Source organism: Neopelma chrysocephalum, unplaced genomic scaffold (assembly GCF_003984885.1).
Source record: "Neopelma chrysocephalum unplaced genomic scaffold, ASM398488v2 Primary Assembly neopelma1_86, whole genome shotgun sequence".
Classification (NCBI taxonomy): domain Eukaryota; kingdom Metazoa; phylum Chordata; class Aves; order Passeriformes; family Pipridae; genus Neopelma; species Neopelma chrysocephalum.
In genome coordinates, this window is record NW_020897748.1 from 3677172 (window position 1) to 3700079 (window position 22908).

The 22908-nt window shown below is 35.6% G+C and overlaps 1 protein-coding gene across 3 annotated transcripts in view; it reads right to left on the reverse strand.

The window, feature by feature from the left end:
• Nucleotides 1-22908, reverse strand: part of SPAG1 (sperm associated antigen 1) — a 41996-nt gene that overhangs the window by 14452 nt on the left and 4636 nt on the right. For all 3 annotated transcript variants that reach the window (XM_027692315.1, XM_027692313.1, XM_027692314.1), the window contains exons 5-14: nucleotides 20150-20217; nucleotides 17971-18089; nucleotides 17371-17476; nucleotides 15861-15991; nucleotides 15089-15195; nucleotides 12539-12701; nucleotides 7815-8240; nucleotides 7340-7439; nucleotides 4166-4318; nucleotides 792-967 (exon numbers count right to left, since the gene is read on the reverse strand). In XM_027692315.1, coding sequence (XP_027548116.1) covers nucleotides 792-967; nucleotides 4166-4318; nucleotides 7340-7439; nucleotides 7815-8240; nucleotides 12539-12701; nucleotides 15089-15195; nucleotides 15861-15991; nucleotides 17371-17476; nucleotides 17971-18089; nucleotides 20150-20217 — 1549 coding nt within the window. The remainder of the gene's footprint in view (nucleotides 1-791; nucleotides 968-4165; nucleotides 4319-7339; nucleotides 7440-7814; nucleotides 8241-12538; nucleotides 12702-15088; nucleotides 15196-15860; nucleotides 15992-17370; nucleotides 17477-17970; nucleotides 18090-20149; nucleotides 20218-22908) is intronic.

Sequence of the window (22908 nt, forward strand, 5' to 3'; positions counted from 1 at the left end):
GACATTCAGTATTGCAACAATGCATTATGGACAGATAACCCCATCACTGTTACACATTTGGCCAATAGCCCAGTTATGCACCGCAGCCACTTCTGTGTTCATCAAGGGGAGAGTAGCTTCAGCACTACTTTTGTTTATATTGAAATAAACTCAAAGGGGAACCAATTAATACTTGAGTAAAAATATCATAGAGTTAAGGCCTTTGCAAAAAGAATGTTTAATGTCAATCAAATATGAACCAGAAATGTTACTTCATCTGATTTAGTGAAGAAGAAAAATGGAAACTGCAATGAAGAGAAAAAAAAATCAGGAAGGAAGTTAGTTTCCTAGAGTTTAGCACTCAGTGATTATGTATAGACAAGTGCAGAACTGACATATTTGAAAGATGACTCCTAAATGTCTTCTGTCAAAGTTGGATGTTTGTTTGGGTGGTGTTTTTTGGGGAGAAAACTGTTTTATAACTATACTATGATGTCAGACATATAACTATACCTGATGTTCATTATATGAGTCAATATACTGCCGATGAGTATTTCTGCTGATTTTATATAATTTCAGAAATTACATGCTGCAAACTACATCATTTGGTTTAAAAAAATCATCATACCTGTGCTCCATAAAGCACATTAAACTCAGTCATGTAAATGACAGTCATCTACTTTGGCTTTTCACAAAGGTCTCTGAAAAGTATTTTCTAAAGCAGTTTCTTTGACATTACTAAAACATATTCCATCTTTCAATTAAAATTATTTTCTTCTTTTTGTATATGTATTTGCATTAGTTATACATACAATTTATTTCCAGTTGTTCTTCTCTGTTGATGTCTATAGTACTTCCTGGCTTATTCTCTGAAGTGGAGTTTCCTCCATCCCACCTGTGTAGCTGAGCAGCAACTGGAACAACGGGAATTGGTGGCAGTTTCTCCCTCCAACTGGGACCATCCTGATCTAATAAAGTCTTCGTTATTCTGAAAGAGAACAGCCCCACCAACATGACTTTTCATATATTTAACTCACACTTCAATAACTAACACCCTAATTAAATAATGCAATGTTCTAATTCTTCAAAAAACAACTGAACAACTATTCTTCAGACTAATTTTAAAAAATATTTCCACAGTTGTCAATGGTATTGAAGTCATTTAAGGTTTAGACTTTTTCCACTTTTTAGAGTATTTATGCTGGCATTTAGAAGACAAGACCTGTTAATGTTTAAGCCAATGACTGATTCTGCAACTAAGCTCTAAATGCTTCCTACCACATCCAGTAAAGAAATATGAAAAAAATGGATGTATTTATTTTGTTTATTCTTCTCAGGTGTTCATAGGTGTTATTTATAACAAATGTAGATTACAATATCCTCAGACAAAGTGTCGTACCTAACTTTGCAAATGTCAAATGAAACAATAATTGTCTAAATAACCAATGCAGGTCACAACGTAGCCTGCATTAAGTGGTGTTTTAGAGCTTTATAGTCAGAATTTCATTAATCAATCACTCCTTATCCCCATTTAAAAACATTTTCATTGTATATAAAAACTGTTCAGTCTTTCTTAAACCAATGCATATATATAGGTCAACTACTTCAGACCATGAGAGGCTCAATCCAAATTCCATTCAAGTGGGAGTTTCCCACTGCCGTGCTACATTTCAAAGACCAAAGTTAACACAGTAAGTGAAGCCACATGAGACTTCATGGTTCCATTAGAAATTTTGTAATTTTTTTTCAAAAAAAAAAACGAACAAATTTAATCAATTATGAGAATAATAGTGAGATAAACATCATCTCATCTCAACATAAGCTTGTCAAGTTCAACTGGTCATAAGTCTAATACACACTTTAACAGAGGAAAATTCTGAATTGAGTAGCAAAGCAAGTCACATTGATACTATAGCAAAGAAACCTAAAATTTTTTATATAAGGTGCATTTCCATCTAACACAGGTGTAAAAAACATACTACCTGAATACAGCTATCTCGTGCGATTTCCTCACTAATATTAAAGAAGTTGAGACAACTGGAATGAAACTTTCATTTAGTAAGAGGAATTGCATGAATATATTCCTACATGTTAGAGCTTCCGTATTTCTAACTGTGAAAAGCAAATAATAAAATACTCACTCAAGAGGAAATTAAAATACATAAAGTAGGAAATCCGTTGATGTTCACAAAGCTAGGAAAATGCCACTAATTAAAAGCATGTTTGAAATGCAATTTCCAGTTACTTGTCACACACCATTAAAAGAAACAGTCCTTCCAATTTATCTAAAAAGTCACATCAGAAACCAATAAAAGACACAATTCAACATCATCTAAAAAACAAGATAAGCAAATAACTGTTTATACTTGTTCGTACTTACACTCAAATTATTTCCTTTTAATTGCAAAATGATCAGGTAAAGGCTTGATACTAAAAGTCTACATGTTTTTTACGTGAGTATTAAAGATATGCATTTGATTCTAAGGTTTTTTGAAAGTCTGCTTAGATATGTAACCACAGAGAGACAAGACTTAACATGGTTTAACAAACCCACCCTCAGACACAAGTAGGATGATGAGTTTTTTCTATCAGCTTCCTACAGCATCACCATCCAACTTCCCAGAGGAACTTAAAATCAAAGAAATCCTCCAATATAAGCAGGTTGTTAAGACCTGATATTCTTAATATTAAAAAAAAAAAAATTAAATTACATTTTGGTGTTGCCCCTTTAAGTTAAAAGGCAGCACAGTAACTGTAATGTTTTATTAAAATTCGTTTTTAGAAAGGCCTCTTACTTCAGAAATTAAAATGAATACTTTGGTAAACAGTTTCAGTTGAATTCATAAATGATGGAATATTAAAGAAAAATTATAGTAAAAGTTCAATTATGCAGGAGGTCTATGGTTTAGAAACTAACAATTTGCAAGCAAAAATGAATTACCAGCAGAAGAGAAGAAGGAAGAAGCAGCTGAAATAAGGTGATGGGTTGCCAGGGAGGAAAGAGTAATGAGCAGTGAAGCTAAAAACATAAGGAAGGCCTAGAGAGGAGAAAAGGAAGAGTGTTAAGGGGAAAAAGGGAGATAAGCTTATTAGTAAGCAAGTTACAAGTCAAGGAGAAATATTAAAAGAATATCTGCAGACAAAAAAAGCCAACAAGATTTTTAAGAAGTGTAATAATCACATAAATACCAGGAAAAGCAATTATCTCACCAATCCAAGTGCTCTATTATCACCATAGATACAGGAGATTAGTTACTATTCCTTGTGTTATCAAAAACAGTAACTGTAAGAACAGATGATATCTGTCATGATCTTCTCTGGCCAAATAAGCAGAATTTAAAGAAAGGTATTATGGACTTTTTAATGAAGTAATAGTGCAAGTGTTCATGGCCTTGCCTTAAATAGAAAAAAAAAAAGGTACTAGATTTCATTGTTAAAAGTCACATGCTTGTGTGTTCCTGCTCAATGATTAATGGCTGTTCTGCTTTCACATATACTTTTTTTTTTCTCCATTAAAAGAAAAAAGGAAAGAAAAGGGAATGGAAAAATCCTATAATTCATACACTTATGTACTTACTCTATGTTAATAAGAACACAATTACAATAGTGTGCATACTCTGATTTTATATATTAAAATATAATTATACAAATTCAAACCTCTCTTGGCAGCAAGAATTAATGCTGGAAGATTAATACTTAAGCCAAAGATAATATTCAATTATGTTTTTTACACCTCTTTATAGCCAACCACGGTATCAAGCTAATTCAGAGTTTTCACAACTGCAGAATACTGAATGATTCATGCTTAACATAAATCTTCAACTGCCACAGAAAGATTGTTAATATGAAAAGTAAACAGAAATGTCAGAGAAAAAGTATGGACCTTAGAGTATTATTTTATAGGGTACAAAATACAAGTTAGGAAAGACAACAAGTGGAAGCACTAGTTAAAAAAACCCCCAACTTTAAAATATTACATTTTTAAAAAACAGAAAGTTACCTACTGCTGGCAGAGGAAAACTGTGAAATTATGGGAAAACAACCAAATGAAACAGCCAGTCCTCTAATATACTAATTGTGATGACAACTATGAGGGATACAGAACAGAGGGAGCATGTAAAACAAACAAATTTAAAGTCTACTTTTCTATTTTAACTCATATCAGAAAATTTGTAAGTGGAGTTACCTATTAGCACTATCATTTGCTGCTTGGATGCTGCTGTCTATTTGTAGGACTGTTTTATAATCAATGTATGCCTGTCGATACCGCTCCATTGACTCATTTGCCATTGCTCGTCGTAGAAGAGGCTTAAGGGAAAATGGCTGAAGCTCCAGAGCTCTGGAGAAAACAACAGAAAAATGCAGGATTAAAACAGAGTAACTGAAATAATAATAATAAAAATATTTTATAATATACGCAACTATACATAACTTTGTGATTTTAGATGGGCTTTCCAGTAACATAACTAAGGAAAATGGGACTAAGTGGTTCACCCTAAATTCATGAATACCCTAAATTACACGCAGTTTTGAAATGGTTAGTGCTTTTACTACAGTTTACTCTACTCTATCTGGAAAACTGCATTTATCACCGAGATATGATTAATGTAATGGCAGTTATTTAAGTGAAAAAACTATTTTCTTAAGACATGCCTAGACCTATGAGGGTTACAAGTATATGGTGCTTTCACTTATGTAACTTTCAATTCTTCTTCCTTACAGGAAAGTATGCACATAAAAAATACAGTCAGTAAGACAGGAATGTACACCTGTCTTTCTCTGGCTTTTGGGTTTTTGCCTGTCTTGTGTCTGTTTACTCTTCTGATTGTCTGCCTGGTGAACACAGAGTTCAACACTGTGCCATCAGAAGTCCTCCCAAACACCATGTGCTTTTCCAGCAACATGATGAAGCAGTCCACAAAGGCTTTATTTCTTAAAGACTACTTTTTTTTCAATCAATGATTCTTGCTTAAGAGAAAGAAGGATCGGCTTTGAAATACTGCAATTAAGATGAGTCTAGACAATTAGATTTCATAGAGTCATAAAGTAATTCAGGCTGAGATGTCCCTGGTTCAACCCAGGTATGGTCAACTCCCAACATCAGACAAGGTTGCTCAGGGCTTGACTCCTTGAAAACGTTCAAGGGAACCTCTGCACAACCTCTCTGGGCAATCTGTTGCAATGCCCCACACTGTTTATGGGGAGGTTTCTCCTAATACACAGTCCCAAACCTTGTGTGGTTCTATTTTTGTCTGTTGCCTCTTGTCCTCCCACACCACTGACAGAAAGAGCCAGGATCCACCTGTGGATAATCTCCTCATAGGTACTGGTAGGCTGCTCCTAGAACCCCTGGAAGCCATTCTCCTCTAAGCTGAACAAATCCAGCTCCCTCAGCCTCTCCTCTTAAGGGAATACTCGAGAGTCCACAACCTGCTCTGTGACACTTCACTGAACTCATTCCAGGTGATCACTGTCTTTCTTGTACTGAGGAAGCTGAAAACCAGAAGTTATCATAGTGTTGTCTAACAAGTCCTGACTACGAGGGGATAATCACCTCTCTCAATCCACTGGCTGTGCTCCTGTTTATAAGCGCAAGGAGGCTGCTGGCCTTCTCTCCTGTAAATTGGCTTTGCATCATTACTCCTTCTAAAGCTAGAGAAACTATGATCTCTAGAAAAAACATTTTGAATTTCACATAAATAGTTCAAATGTTCATTTCTTTTATGCTGCTACAACTGCGCACAACATCACAGCCTCTACAAAACGTCTGCAAAAATGTTTGAAATTCTGTAACTCAGAAGAATATTAACACAATTTCAAGTTTCTAACCTCAAGAATGAAGGAAAAAACAACCATAAATAAATTCAGTAGAAGACAACACTGCTTGAAGAATAGTGGGAATGGAAAACTACATATTCAGGGTAGAGTGCAAAGATGATACAGCCAGGGACCAAAACACACAATAGTACTGAAGAAATTTACATCGGTACATTGGAGCCTTCTTTCACTCTTTGCAACAAGAATCAAAGGCACACCAAACCACAGTCTTGAGACAAGAGATCCAACACAGGGGTTTTTATACAATTCTAAGCCCCAAATAGCTAAAACTCAATAAAAGATAAATTTTAAATACTTATTTTCATATCACAAGTGTCAGCACTACAGAATTTTTTACTTTGAAATCAAGTAACCTATTTGTAGATCTTTCTTTATGTTGTGTTGCCTAGGGAAGATTTGTTTGACATTGTCTAATTTACACGTTTGTAGTTTTGCATTCCTGCTTCCCAGTCTCTAAATTATTTCTACCACTAAGCATCATGGGTACTTGTATATTCAGAAAATAAGCACGACAGTAAGGACACTATCATTAAGTAGTATGAAAATAAGCTCCCAGTTGGTAAGAATACAAAACCCAAAACCATTTCAGCTGAAGTCTTACACACATCAAACATCCTGGACAGAAAAATGTGATGGTTCTCAACTTATTGACCAGCTGACCATAGTCCTGCATGTTTTAACAAAATACTGCTAACAAGTCTTTTTTTCAGAAAACTTTTTTGTCAGGTAGAATATATACAGTAAGTTAAATATTTTGTTACTACAAAGGTACATGCTTATTTTATTTCTAGTTTTGGAAGCTTTTAGCAGCTGAGTTGTGCTGTACAAAAACTCAACTGATTAATTAATATGATTTCTAATTGCTTTAGGATACTTTTTTGCACCTTAAGCCTCAGCATTACTAACTCAATCTATGAAAATATTTAAAAAATATATATCAGAAATACAGTAATAATTTAGTGGAAGGCAATGTCTGGAAGTTATTGAAGGTGTCTGATCTTTTCTAACTCTTGTATCCTTAAGAGCCAGAATAAGCAGAAAGGACTTCAGCTCAATTCCTGAACAGCTGTAATTACTGTTTATAACTATGCAAAGTATATATTAAAAAACCCCAAATCAAAACAACAAACCAAACACAGAGGACACACACATATATACCATACACATGCTTGAAAGCAATTTCCAACTCTGTGATAAGCATCTGGCTTAACAAAGCTTTTACGTATAAGTTATTGCAGAACACCATTGTAAACCTGCTTTTACATTAAAAATTTTAATCCTGCTACGCATCTCTATGTACATAAGAAGCTTAAGAACTGCCCTTACACAGCAAGACAGTAAGTTAAAAGTTGCTCCTTCCCTAGGTTCCATGTGACTGTTTACATAACTGACAAAGATATCTGTCATTTAGACAGGGAATCAGACCTTATTGATATTTTTCTGAGTCAAACTGCAATAGTAATATATCAGTTAAATGTTTAATCATCAGGAATGTTGCTCTACATGGGAGGTTTCAATTTACCTGTTACAATCCTGAATGCAGTCACTGCAGTTCCCTTCTTTGAGGTAACATGCTGCTCTGTTTGAGTACAAGATACTTAAATCATCTGGACTTCGTTCTCCTAAAAGAAGTTACAATTAAAATCAAAGACCATTACTAAAATGACACTCAAGAATTAAAGACTTGCCTGCTCCAAGTTGCACTGCAGTGATGCAGTTTGCTGACACTGCAAAGCTGTAAGGAGCTTTTCTTTATCATGTCACCTAGAACACGTAATTATTCAAACATAAATAAATGCCAAAAGCTCTGTCTCAAGGAAATTAAAACATTACTTTTATTCCTATATTTTCTGTCACACGAATTGCTGTCTACTGAAATGAGAACTTACTGCACAGTAACTCCTGCCAAAAATCAGCAACAGACTAATTTAGTTCATCGGTAGTTCCTTTAAATCATCTAAACAGTCCTGGATTTAAGTATAAGATATTACACTCACCTAGACCAATGACATATTCAATTGCTTCCGAGTATTTGAGCACAGCTTCTCCAAACTGTCCACTCTTAAATAACTCGTTTCCTTCACTTTTTAGTTTTGCTGCAAGAGGGGGAAGTGAAGTAGAACTGGCACCACCAGCCCACTGAGACCCTGCGGTATACCATCTGGAGCTCCCAGATTCAGAGCTTTCACTCTTCTGATCGCTGTGTAAATAGCCATTAACTTCACCTTCATGGTCTGACAAATGCTTTCCTGGTTTCTTCTCTGATGTGTCTTTTTTTAATCCGCTCTCAGTGGGCTCCTTCTGCTTCTGCTTCTCTCTGTCCTCCGCCTTACCGCCGCCTCCTTTACTACGGAACTTTCTGTGCGCGTTGCCCATCGCGGGCTCTCCGGCCGCTGCCTCCGCTGCCACTGGCACACCGGTTCCTGCAAGGAAGTTAATGAGCTGGGCTGGAGCTTGCATCATCGGAACGAACTATCGTCCTGCCAACAAGGGGGGGGGGGGGGGGGGGGGGGGGGGGGGGGGGGCAGACGCGGGGGGGCGAGGGGGGGGGGGGGGGGGGGGGGGGGGGGGGGGGCCTGCCAAAGGACAGGGGGCCAAATCCTGCAGGTATCCTAATGCTACCAAGATTTATCTGCTTCAGAAAACACTTCCAAGGACACAGGAAAATTCCTACTTACAAGTAATTCACAATTGTTATTGAGAAGGTGTTACTATGAAATGTCATTTCTCCTTGCTGGGCACATGGGAACCCCTATCCTGTAGTGTTAGAATGGTAGAGTTCACCTTGAAATTAACTCTTTACATACTGGCTATTACAACACGGATACTTTGATTTTCCATGACCAAATCAAAATGCTTGCATGCTAAAATTAGATCACACAGCCAACAAACCAGTAACGTTGTACACTTCAAAACTCTCCACAAATACAACACACAAGAGGGGAGATAAAAGCTTCTAAATCCTTCTTATGGAGTTTTCATTTAAACATCATGTCAAAATCCCTCATACGTACTTCTGATCATTCAACTTGCACTATTATTTATTACCAATTTAATTAGGAAAAATTATAGAACAAGGGTATCAGATAATAACATCTCCATTTTCCTTACTCACCTGAATCCCTACCAGATTATTGTCGCAGCATTCAAGTAGAGATTTCTGCAGAGTGCCTGAGTCTTGATATTAGTACTCACAGAAAGGCAACTCCGTGTTGTGGTACTATTAAGATGCTGGGGTTTCACCTTCCCTTAACTTGAAATGTTTATCTATCCAACAGAAGTTTTTCATGCCTTCATATATTGGAGTGATACTTCCAGTTGACTCAAACAAAACATCTGAAGTTGACTTAACATGGATGATTTTCAGGTCGTTACAAACGAATTTATATTTTTAATGAGCAAAATGTTACTGAAATCAAACTGAACAGGATGGGAAAGCATAAAAATTTTAAAAACAATAAATTCTCTAGTGTCTAACAGAAAAAAGCTTCAACTGCCCCTTCCCTAGCTGTGGTGTCTGTTTTGAAATACCATGTGGGTACAATAATATGATAAATCTACCCACACAGACATTTTTAAAAAACTTAATTATTTATACATACATTCAACAAAACATAAAACAAATGTCACAGACAAACAGGTAATAGGACAAGTTTTTAGAAAACACAGTGAAACACTCTCGAAAAGCATCCCAACTGCTAGAGACAAAGAAAAACCAAGGGAGGCAGATAAAATGTGATGTGAATGTCATTAATGTGACCATCACTTCCTGAATAGAGAAGAAAATTTCCTGAAGATGAAGTGCACAGAACCAGTCCTGAATTAAACTGGAAACATAGCATTTGGAGTGCCCTGGAAAATAGGAATACTCACAGTTACCTTGCTTAGTTGGTAGGTAATACTAATGCCTAAATATTTCTGGACTTAGTAAACAACATGCACAAAACTGTACAGATATATTTCTCAAATATAGTTCTCACTGTCTTTCAGTTTCAGTTTTTATAACATAAACAAAGTTCTTGTATTGGTCTCTGCAAAGAAATGTATTCGTGAAAGCAGTATTCTGGGCTAAAAAAAAAATCAGCACTTATGAACTTCTCTTAAATAAATAAAAAAATCTAGATGCATTATAAATTCCAATGAAAATTTAAGAAAGGTATTGAGAAGTATGGGCAGAATTTTGACCAGAATGACAACAAATAAAATCTAGAAAGAATTTTAATTTATGTTACTACTACAGTAAGAAACTTAAAATGGAAAGACCATCATAAACCTAAAAAAAAAAAAACCCTACTGAATATTCCAAAAGGAATATTTGCAGTTTGGGGTTTCTTTAATGGATGCCATTGTCTTTCATTTAAAATTAATTTCCAGCTACACAGTATTTATCCTCCAGAAGCATGGTACAAGAATAACAGTGGCAGAATGAAAAACAATGTATCTAAGTTCAGTTCACAGTGAATTCACCTATTATGAAGCTCGTAAACATTTTCAACTCTTTCATCCACTCTGGACTACCTACATATGAAGGCAACTGGAATGTTCCAAATCTCTACAGATGAACTTCTAAAATTTTAAAATATTTTTTCTTCATTTGCCACACACTGTCAGCAAGTATCTCTTTTGTATTATGTGTTCTTCGTTTAGATTATTGAGATTGTACCTGGATTTTTCTGAACCAGAAAATAAAACAAACTTCTCAAATAACTCTGATCTCTGTTTATAAAAATGAAAAATGACTGACACTGTAATTGAGGGGTTTTCTTAACTTCAGGATATGCATTGCAAATGCAATGTTAGAGTGCATTTTCAATATTGTTTGTTTTAACGTGTACAAAATTTTCATATTGCAAGCTTGCAATAGAGCCTAAAAGCAAGAGGCTGGGCCCCACTGTGTTACACACTGTACAAATGAATTATAAATAAGGGTTCCTTCTTCAGAGAGATTACAATTCAAAAAAAACCCCAAAGCAACAATACTAAATGAACAAACACACTGGAAAGAGGATCATGGAATACAGAATAATTATTGCATCAGATAACAAGGTGGCCAAATGTCTTCATACAAGACCTCATCAACAAGCCTTCTAGCCATAAGAAGAACAGAGTAGAAGGAATTACTCAAGATTACAATGGCAAAGAAACTTCTATGACAGTAACATTCTAGTCACACAGACTAATACAAATCAGGAGTTGTATAGGTGAGAATTCATATTTGGCATAAAGGCCAGGAGATTAAGGATACAGAGCAGTCAGTATGCATTAACCAACATTATAGGTTGGTTAATCTCAATTACCTCAGAGCCTCAGTGGTAGAGAAGAGCAGAAAGCAATACTAGGAATGCCAAAAATACTACAGCAAGCACAACTGATAGTTAATTGTCTCCTATCAAACATACTTTGCTTCTCAACAAATCAAAAACTTCAAAATGGAAATCGAAGACCTTACTCACTGTAAGGCCATGAAACAGAAACACAGTAGCTCTTCAGGGCTAAAGAAAACGAAAAATATTTTGATTTTTTCCCGCAATCTCTAAACTGTAAGCTTAGTAAGAATGCATTAGGCTTACCAACTAGAATGTGAAATAAATGTGATTACATGACAGGACTACATGGACTACTGGACTGCCAGTGACTGCGTGACCAGATGTATAGAGAAGACATACAAGATGTTTAGTCTACCTACTGCTGTTAGGTTCACAGAACATTTTTATTCGTTAACTGAACTAAATTCATATTTGTTTCCAGTTGCACAAGAAAACACGGAGTAATCTATGACGATGCTTGCCACTTAAATCTCAAAAACAGTGAAGAATTTCACATGAACACATATGCCACTGACGTCAGTTGACAATCCTCCCTATGCTTAAAAGCCTAACCTTTCATCAACAGAATGGGAGTCTTCCTATGGAGCTAGAAGGCACATAGTCATCTGAATGTTCCCAATAGAAAGCAAGCCCAAATTAACTGATATTTAAGGCTAGGGACATGATCCATCCTTTCTTCCAGGGTTATATCTGAGGATACTTAGTGGACACCAACTGATTTTGAAAAATGTATTTTCCTTAAACTTGTTTGCAAATAATGCGTCATTATATCACATATGTACAGTCTAATATTCATGATTAAGCTGGAAAACCCACAGACCGATTTAATTTCAAGACCAAGAACTATGTAGGCACATAAAACATAGAAGTCACTGCCATCACGTCTCATTACCCTTTCATTAAAAACCAAAAAAAGATTGATAGTTTTCAAAACAAACAACAACAAAAGTTACAGACCACTTGATCATTTTTACATCGTTTGATCCAATCAAGGGAAGAAAAATGCAGAACCAAAATATGACATGGGAACGCAGGAGAGCTGTGTGAGAGAAGGATCAAAGAAACACAAAATATTCTTTAACACCAAAAAATATTTGTTACTGGGTCCACATCAAAGGACAGGTATAAAATTACACAGGGTACAGAGAACTAGGTGATTTATAGCAACATGTTCCCTCTGTCTCTGTTATATCCATTACAGAAAGAATTCCAAAGATGTGTAATAAAACTGGATTCTAGATTCACAATTGGATCTACTTTACGTTGTGAGTGTAATTCTAGTCTTCAAACAGGAAAAATTCTTTGAAAGCAGATATGGATGAATAAACACTGCAACGTCAAAGGCAACATTTTTTCCTCAGGTTAAAATAAAATAGGAAATGACATGACATTACTTTTATCTCTGCCACTTCTTTCACATTCTTCTGTATTTTCTCCTCTTTCTTCATCACATTCTGAATCCTCTATCTCTTGAATAAGTATTCGTTTTCCTTTGCCTTGAATCTCAGATACAGACTTTAAACCTTTCAGTTTCTCTTCAATCTCCAGCAGATTTTTCTAGAACAGAGAAAAAAAACCAGGAATAGCAGAAGCCTTTTTTATTTTGTATATAAATTATTATTTATATACAGCAAATACGTTCTATTAAATAATGCACATGAGATCCTGAAGAACTATCAAGATTTACCAATATAAAAAGATAGTAAATAAATGTGAATTTCCCAAGAGTTGGTATCAAAAGCAAGATTAACACTCAATTTCTGTCTCTCTCAGAAGATATCACAGAAATAAATAAGCATTTTTCTTGAATTAACTGCTTAAGCAAAAAAAAAGTTGAAAGAAAAAAAGATTTACTATTCTGATATCGGGCATGATCTACTAAGAAGACACATGTAGAAAACAGGCTCTCTAAAAAATCTCCAAAATAGCCTAAAGTCAAAATCAAAATTTATGCTATGGTGATGTCTGATGTCTGATGGGGGAATGTAACTGATAAAATTAGAACCAAGAGACAACCATGTCTTAATAGTGTAGCAGAAGGTCACTGTTGAATAATGAAAGGGTTTGCTCTTCTTGTAAGAGCTACAATTAGATGATCAAACAGCTTCTCATTCCATAACATTTTTTATTACTCAAAAAATCCCAATTTTAACTGCACTTAGAATCATAGAATCGTCAAGGTTGGAAGAGACCTTTAAGATCATAAAGTCCAACCATCAACCTGCACTGTCACTGTAACCCTTGAACTCCTAAACCACTTTACACTTTCAGAGCAGAGTAAGATACACCCAACATTATGCACTATTCTGAATCTAATTCAATGCTGTGCAAGGAAGTGCCATCTCAGTACTCCCTGTCTCAAGACAAAAATAAGAACAGCATGAAGCAAAGATTCACATGGACAAAGTACCTTGAGGAAATTCAGTTACTGACAACCAATTTACTTTTCTGTTAGGGATTCTGGACATAAACATACACTCTGTATATGTTTCATACACTCATATTTAGCTCAAGAGGGTTTTGAGGATCCTCCAAGCAAAGAGCAACTTGAAAAAAATGCCCTGCTAAGCACTTGTCATTTCTAGATGTGCCAGCCAAGGCATAATAGCTGAGATAAGGACAAAGTACAGACATCTGCTCTGAGCTACAAAAGCATTGCTCAGCAAAGGAACTAATGCACTCAGATCTCTGGAAGAGTGTACTCAAAATCAGTATTTATGTCTGGTATTGAAAGAAGTCTCAGCACAGCCTGTTTGATACAACTTTTCACAAAGAGTGTTGTGGAGTTTTTCATCACAGACTCACGAGCTACTTAGTGATTCACTCCTGTAAACAGAAAAAAAAACCCCAAATCTCTTTTAGAAACTCAAATCTCAAGACAGATGTAATTCCTTGGTTAATGTGAAACTCAGGAACTATTCTGGAGAGGAATTTATCTCCAAGAACACCTTAGAAGGCATGAATGCTGTGTGTGAATTTGACACAACAGACTTGTACCTCTCTCACTGGTTCAAGCAATAGCAGTCATCAAATAACTCCATGGAAAGAAGCAGCAATCAGCAGCTGCTGGCAGCTTACACTATGCCACCAACAAGAACTGGACAGAATTCAGGTGATGAGACAATTCAACAGCATTCAGAAGTCATAAGCAAAAAAAGTGGGGGGAATCAGTATGATGGAGTCATAAATAACAGAAAAAGAGCAGTTAACTATCAAAACTGCCCAGTACTGAAGATGGTCAGGACATGTAGAGTCCCAGTGCAAGGACTGTGTTCTAACCCACAAAACACCCCCAAGATACCAAAACACCCCCAGGATACCCAAATCAATCCTCTCCTAAACAGCTGAAGTAATAGCGCAAGGACCACATCCTGACCTTGATTTTCAAAGAAAGTATCTGGCTTTCTTAGATCCAAAATTAGCTATGAAGGGTCCAGATTTATCAGAAGGTATCAAAGGTATTCTAGCCTGGAGGTGAGAGATGAGGATCATGCTGAAGCGAGGACAGAACCCAGGTCCTCTCCTTTTGTGTTGACTTTACCACTACAACAATAAAAGCTTGGCATCTCTGTTGAATTTTCTTTTGATTATGTGTCAAATTTAAATGCACCTATCCCAATGGATCTTTTTCAGAGAAATTTCCAAATAATTTTTATCAGCTAGGACACTAATACTGAAAGCATATTCAACAGCAAATTTTTAGGCACCTAAATTATCTAAATCAATAGAGAAGATTTTTTTCTGACAATTAAGTTGTGAACAGAAGATCCGACCACAAGTACCTAATGTCCACCACCCGTGGTCTTGGGAAACTGATCAATGGCACAGCAGATTGAGCGGGTCCTGAAAACTCATATTCAAATGAAAGAACATAAACTGTACTCACTTTATGCTACAATTCCAAACAATGTCTTTCTAGCCATATTCAACTCACTGATCTCTACCTTAGCTATAGGGTTTTCTGGTTCAACACCCAATACTTTATTCAGATCCTCTATGGCTGTTTGATAATTCTGCAGCTGACTGTGTACAGTAGCATGGCGCAGCAGAGCTACAAAGGAACAAAGTGTATTAGTTATGTATTTAAAGCATAAAGTGGCTAAAAGTACACTATTTTTTCTAGACATATTAAGTGTCTATATGTTTTTTTAAATTTCGCATTTACTTCATAATGACTCTATATTCGTAATAACTGTTCTCTTGATAATTTTTAATAATGCAATTTCACATGACATCTTTTCAGACAGCAATTATGAATTCTGAAGCATCTTTTCATATTATTAAATTTTTTTCCCTACACCCATGCAAATACAGTTAGCTACATTCAAGTCCTTGCCCTCACAAAGGATTAAATCAGCAACTTTCATTGTTTTCATGTAGCTTTCAAGTTAATTAATATTTCAGTGTGGGCATTATGGAAGTATTACGCTGTACGAATACAAGAGGGCTTACAGTCATTATATAACAAACAAGAGTTAACACCATGCCACCATATAAGAATACTCATTACAGATCAACAGGATGAACTGCATAAAACATCCCTAACTCCCCAAAAAACTGTTGAAATTACTTTTAGGAGCTACACTGTTTCCTTAATTATACTTGGACCTAATCTAAAGCTCAGTTAAGTCAACTAACAACATGAATGGGTATATACCATCTTATTTGCCAGAGAAAAAATAGTACATAGAAGGGCAACTTTATGTTCTACTTTACCTTTTACGTTGCCAGGTTCCATATCTAGTACCTTCTCACAATCCTCCAAAGCACTGTCCCAGTCCTGAAGTTTGATTTCTGCTTGAGCTTTGTTGTTATATGCAGCTGCAGTCGGTATTACTGATATACTCCTAAAAAAAGGGAATACTAACCATGGTGGGCTGATAATTTGAAAACCTGAAGGTAGAAACTCTTCACTACTAAAAGCTGAAAACAGTATTATAACAATATTAATACTGATATTCTAACCACAGCAGTGGTTAGAAACTCCCTCCTGTGAGACCAGAGGCAACCATCCACCACCTAGTTTACTGTCTTCAGAGGCCTATTGCTTGCCAGGGCTTAGACCTGAGATGTTGCACAGAAGATGCTATGGTTCATCTGTCACTTAAATTACTCCCTCTTCCTGCCATCATGTAGGCTCCAAAAAACCTGTCAAATGAAACCTTTGAGAGTGCCAAGAGTAACCACAGAGCTCTGCAGGTTATGGTGAAGAGCTTGGGGGGTGAGGGGCACCAATGGGCTTCTCCTTGATCTTGCTTGTAAAGGGGGAAGACTCCGGCAGCACTGGGTGCTAAGATGCACATGACAAAGGAGTGCATGAGAATGTTTGCCAACACCCTTGCTAACCCAGCAAGGACAACCCTAAACTGAGTTCACTGGGAAGAGTGGGCAATAGCAAAGTGGTGGGGGCACAGCACACTGGCATATTCACACTTTCCTTATTAAAAAAGCATGACTGAGGACGGACAAGATCAAGTGTTTGTACACAAATGCACAATGCATAGGGAACATGGGGAACAAAAAAAAGAATAAAAAAATAAAAGGCCTGTCTCAGTGGGATAAGAGAGATGGTGGGATAAGCTGTGCACTCAATTCCATTCACCTTGGACTTTTCTGTTTTTGAAACAAATACAAGAGGTCCTGTAGCAACAACCTCTACTTACATAAATAAAGCCAAAGTCTGAATGTAGTCCACTGAGCACTAAATAAGACGAGCACTTTTTAAAGGTCTTATTTTTATTAATCTTGTGTTCACACACTTTTTTTTCTGGACTGTTACTAATTACAGTGTTATGATTAAGCTGCAAACAATGATTTTTTTAATCTCCTAAGAATAGATTATAGAAGCAATTGCACTTATTCACACTTGAGACAATCCTACCAATGAGACAATCCTACAAAAACACTTAATTACAATTAATTTAGTTTCTGAACACGCTGCTTATCCTTTTGTTTTTGTAAACATGCCCTTGAATCTCAACTGTTTGAAAAATCTGAAGAAGTCTGTGACACCTGTACACTGCATTTCATCACTAGCTACGTCTCTTCCTGATAAACAAAAATTAGTATCAGTATGGAACAGTGCTTTAAGTATTTTTCTGTCAAATCTTTTTTGCCCTTTTGAAAATAAGCTAATTGTCATTGGTTACTTCAATTACATTGCTCTAAACATAATATTCACAAGTAACAGTCATTAAAATATAAGAACACAAGAGTATTTACTCACCGAGTGTAATATGTCACTGCTTCCATATAATCGCCAATGGCAAAGGCTTCATTGCCCTTTTCTTTTTCACGAATAGCAACAAAGATTTTCTCTCTCTTTGTCATTCCTAGCAAAAAATATTTCCACATAACAACAACTAATAACTTGTGCAGATGTAATCAAAACACCGTCAGCTAAAATACTTTGAATGTCATAATCTCCATATTGTTTTTAAAAAGCATGTGGTTTACTAAAAGACAAATTTGTATTTTATTTTTTGTAGTAAAACCTAAATTCTTCTGATAGGCATACAATTCAGAGTGCTAGCTGAAAGCGGTTGGCTAACCTCTACCATTCATTTATAATACCAGATGTATGCTTTTCTTCTTTACCCAGAGCTCTCAACCTAAACACAATATAAACAATCTAAATGATTATTAACATCAAGACTAGAATTTTTTTGAATATGCCTTCAAGCTCAGTTGATGACCTAACACCTTCCAGCATATCTAGAGGCCGAAAAATAAAGACACGAACTATATGATATACCTCTTCAACTTGTATTCACACTCTACAACACATTATTACAATTAAAGACAAATTATGTTTCTAAGACATTACCAGTTGTGTCTATTGTATTTTTGATAATAGGCAGACTTGGCCTATTGAAGAATCTTGATTTTGAGTTACTTTCTTCACAGCTTTCATCAATTTTAGAACATTCCTTTTCCACATCGAACCTTAAATTAACAAAAATGACAAATTCAATAATGCTGCATAGCAAGACTCCTTGACTAACAGAAAGTCATACTATATTTCCATTATAAACCAAAAGAAAAGGAATAAAGTGTTCAATTATGTGTGACTAGTTAGGAAAAAGATGTTTAGTCTTAACTCCCTCCCTTGTGGTGTACTTTCTGTGCTTCTCCTGTTTATACATTACCACCTCTCTTCCTCCTCAGAAAAATCTCTGCCTCACCTCCTCACTATCTCCCCAAAAAAGATAACATTTAAGAATTAGTATCATCAGGCTCAATCACAGTCCCATCAAACATCTCTATTAACCTTTGCCAAAATACCTAAGAAACAGCTTCAAAGCAATTAATACAGTAAACCTGAGAGAAATTTCAAAATAGTCTCAGACACTTCCAAAGCTACTCAGAAGCAGCTTTTAAAAACAGTGTTTAGGAATTTATATAAAGAAATATTGCTGCCATAGTCCTATAAAACAAATATGGTAATAACCAATTCCTACACTAACTAGAAACACTATGCTTGATGTTTTTTTGTGTAGGGCTTAATGAAAAATAGCATTTTCTTTCCACAGTGATCTTGACAATACAAATAATTTCTATCTGAAATAGAGATACCATTTTGAAAATTTATCCAAATCAAAATCTTTTCAGGTAGGGCTAACTGTACTCCAGTTTGAATCTGATCTTTTGCTAGCTTACTTTTACCTTTTTATTATAAATTAACCACATTTCAAGTGTTTTTAAAATAAGAAGTTAAACATTTTGTTCAGAAATTGCCTCAAGAACTACTTGAAAGTTTTGAAATTATCCACAAAATGTTTTGAAAACATGATATGCTTCAAATTGGAAAATTTCTTTCAAACAAATTCTGTTTCAGTATACTCATAATCCAAAATAAATACATTATAGGGGAAAATTCACAAACTGTAGTATTATCAGCATGCTAAAGCACTTAAAGATTGCATATATAAAACTGCAAACAAAATCCACAGATGATTACTTTGGAAATTTGGATTACAGTGGAAAGAGGGATGAAAGAATAAATTGTTGCAGAAGTTATTCTGATAACCTATTTTCTTTGTCCACATTTTAGCAGGAAGGTCCCAGTACACACATGAAAATAACTGATATGCACAACTGTTTGTAAGAACATCTTACGCAGAACAGGGTTTTTGTAGGCATTTTGGGGTAGAGTTTCATTACCCAACTCTCCCGATATCTAGATTTAGCTCCCCATCTACAGCACTGGAAACTTGTGCCTCCTCACTCTGATTCTACAGCATCATATTCCAGATTTCAGGAACTTGAGAAATGCTTCTACCATGCAAAACAGAGAATTATGTGCTTTCCCCCCTCTGTGTTCAACAATTTAGCTATCAATCTGTCACATAACTTGGGATGGTAATATGCCATCATTATATGATGCAAAGAGTGTCTTTATACCAGGGCTCCATCCACTCTCAAAACAGCTACTGTCTAAATCTCTATTATGTGTAATTGCATCTGAGTAAACTGATGCACCTGCCTGAAGCTCATTCTTTGAGGTCAGTAGGGTTCAGTGCAGGAGTAAGTATTCATCAGTTTTGTTTTTAATTCAGAATTGTGGCTTTAGGTATAGAGAAGATCAAATTAATAAGCCCATATAAAATAACCCTAGAATTGCTTTCAAAAAACTCAGTAATTAAGTTAATTGCAATTCCTTGCTTTTATGTACCTCTATAGATTCATATCTTTGATGCTGAACAGAAAAATTAAATCTGAAAAGAGAAAAAAAAATCAGTCTTTATTTTTCTCATGACTTGCTGTACTTCACACAGCTGGTCCAAAAGTATAAACTAACTTGTTCTCAGGTGTTAGCAACACAAAGCATCATTTGTGTTTTAAATGAATATTTATTAAGAAAAAATGAAGTTTCATAGAAGTGTTACAGTTCCCTGAAGTGCTGACCTTAATACTATGTTTCTGGAAAATACAGCCACCCTGTTCCCTAATTAAACAAATAAATAAGCTTTACTAAAAACTTAAATATAAAGGATTTAACATACTTTTCCCATTCACTGTAATCCCGTGGAATGTTTTTCTTGTTTCTTTGTTTGTTTTGCAGTGTTTTGTTCTGAAAGAGAACCAAATAGCCAGTAAGATAATTTTTTCCAGTAGAAATTGCAGAGCCTTTTTGTTTTAGTTTTGTTTCTGCAACACATTCTGAGTTACTAGCGCTATTTGTGACTTAGCATAATCTTGAAAATGTAATTTGTGTTGCTTTAAAGAAAATCTTCATGCATTTCACATATCATTGTAATCTGAGGAGCTCTTCAGTCTCACACTTTCTCTCCATTGCCCTGTTACATGTCACAGAGGCACTGAATAAAACTTTCAGAGACTGCTCTTTCCTAATTAGTATCTTGTGATGCCACCTTCCCAACCATCTTTTCAACACAGCAAGGGAGAATTCAGTTTTGGGAAAACCCAGCCTTGTGATCAGGTGTTTCACAGGAAGATTGAATCAGTAACTTAGTTTGAGGCATGCCTTTTCCAGGAGAATGCAATGCATGGATTTTGATAGTCCCTGGAACCCTCACAAACAAACTTACACATTACTGACTCCAAAATAGTGTCTGGACTTCTTTTGACTATTTATCACACCACTAAAGCTAATTCCTAAGATGATTTACATTCATTCTAGCTTTTAGACAAGCTCCATCACTGGGGTTTGGCTTACCTAATATTTATCTTTAGGATCTTCCTGCAGCAATCAGTCCCAATAACAGATTTGACTGACTTGTATTGCAATCCATCTCCTACACTAATGGAACCTATTTCCATAACTGTCACCTTTGGCATTGATTCTACTTCTCTCATGAGACTTTATTTCTGATATGTCCCTCCCTGCTTGTTGACTTCAAAATACTTAACAGCAAGGTGTGGTTCCCAACAGGTATTTCAAAGTGGAACAGCCAGTTCAAAATACTCCCATCTACTCTGTCCTGGCCATATACCTTATGATCCATAATTCAGTAAGTTAGACCACTGTAATTCTTTGTAGGGTTGCAGATTTACAATTTTCTGGATTCAAACAAACAATAGAGATCACAGTACAATCCCCAAATATCTGTACCAGTTCAACTGGTGCAAAGAAACAAGCAGCAGCTTCTTAAACTTGCTTTACCAATGGTGATGCTGTAACAAGGACATACTTCTGTAGTTGCTTGTAAACAACTCAATTTACATCATGCAAATGTGACCCTTCCTGTAAACACTTCTGACTATCTATAATGTTAGGTTACACAAACTTTTATAGTGTATAACTTCAGAATTACTCTTAATGTTCTGTCTTTCAAGAAGCTTGACAAAATGACAAATACCTTTAGTGATCAGAGCATGTCTGGAGGAGGGAACTCCTAAATATGCCTTCCTGAAACATGAGTTATCATTATATATGCATCCTGGTGTATATTACAAATGTACCAATTTAATAAATACCAAATCTTTTTTTTCAAACCAGAAGTCATTAATTTAAATGAGCACAAAAATGCTGAAACTGTCAGAAGAAAATGCATAAGGTACTTACAGTAATGCAACTTCAACTTAGGGAAAGAACTACAGCATGTACTTTTAAGGAATAAGGCAAAAGTATTGACTCAAAAATTCACAATTTTAAAAATTGTAGGCTTCATATTCTTGAGACAATTGTTATCAAGTTGTGGTTCCAGCAGAGTCAGGAATTTCTCCATCAGTAATATTTCAGAGCATCTCATCCAATGAAAAATATATGTTTGCATGCTGTGGGACTAAAAAAAAGTAAAAATCTTTGTGCTTGTCGTTTTTCGTGCCAGAACTCACAACGCATGGATCTCACAGGTTCTGAAGCCCATAGGACATTTTCAATGGGCCAAAGAGCAACACAGAGACTGGCTGTTCAGGTGACACAGAATTTGTCCTTGGATCTCCTGTGGGCCCTGCATGCTGGCCTAAGACACTGCTATAATGTGTCAGCCAACAAGTATTCTTTTTTAGTTCAGAATATCCAAAATAACATGAGGGCTATATAGATCCTATCACAGTGAATTTTTATAACGTAGACCTTGGAATGCATGTTGCATGCCCTGGACAGTAGCATGAGGAGGTATCTGAGGACAGAAATCTTTCTGGAATAGTATTAGGAAACCACATTTGGCAAAAGAACCTATGCTGAAAACCCTATTTGAACATGAATATCTTTAAACCCATGCTTTAGTTCTCTCCTGAAGAAGTAAGGCAGTGTGACAGAAAAACAGGGATGTAAGACAGAAACTTCCACATTGTGTTAAAGAGGAAAATATTGCATAAACTTAATTCTTTTTCTATTCATTTTTGGAAAATCTTGCCCATGACTTCACACCAATAAAAAGAAAACACCATATAGAATTATAAGCTATCAGCAGTGAACTGAAACTCTACCTACATTTTGTATCAGCAAGAAAATCTGTTTATAGATAAAACAAGATGCTTCCATTTATAAAACTGGTATCTATTGGTGCAATCCAGTGTTTTAGGGTCAATAAGGATTTCCAAAATTGGCTTAATTGAAGATGCTGAACTTCTTATGCATTGGATCAGAGGAATAGTCTCCAGTCAAGCGATAACATAAAATCACAGAAAGATTTGTGCATTTCTTTCTAGCAGAGAGGAGAAATTTATCATGCCAACCTTAAACTTGATACCACTTAAAAAATTATATGATGCCCATCTGAAAATTAATTAGTCCTGACTGATTAGCAAAACATGTTTAAAAATTGTAAGATTACACATAGCTTTATCAAAGAGA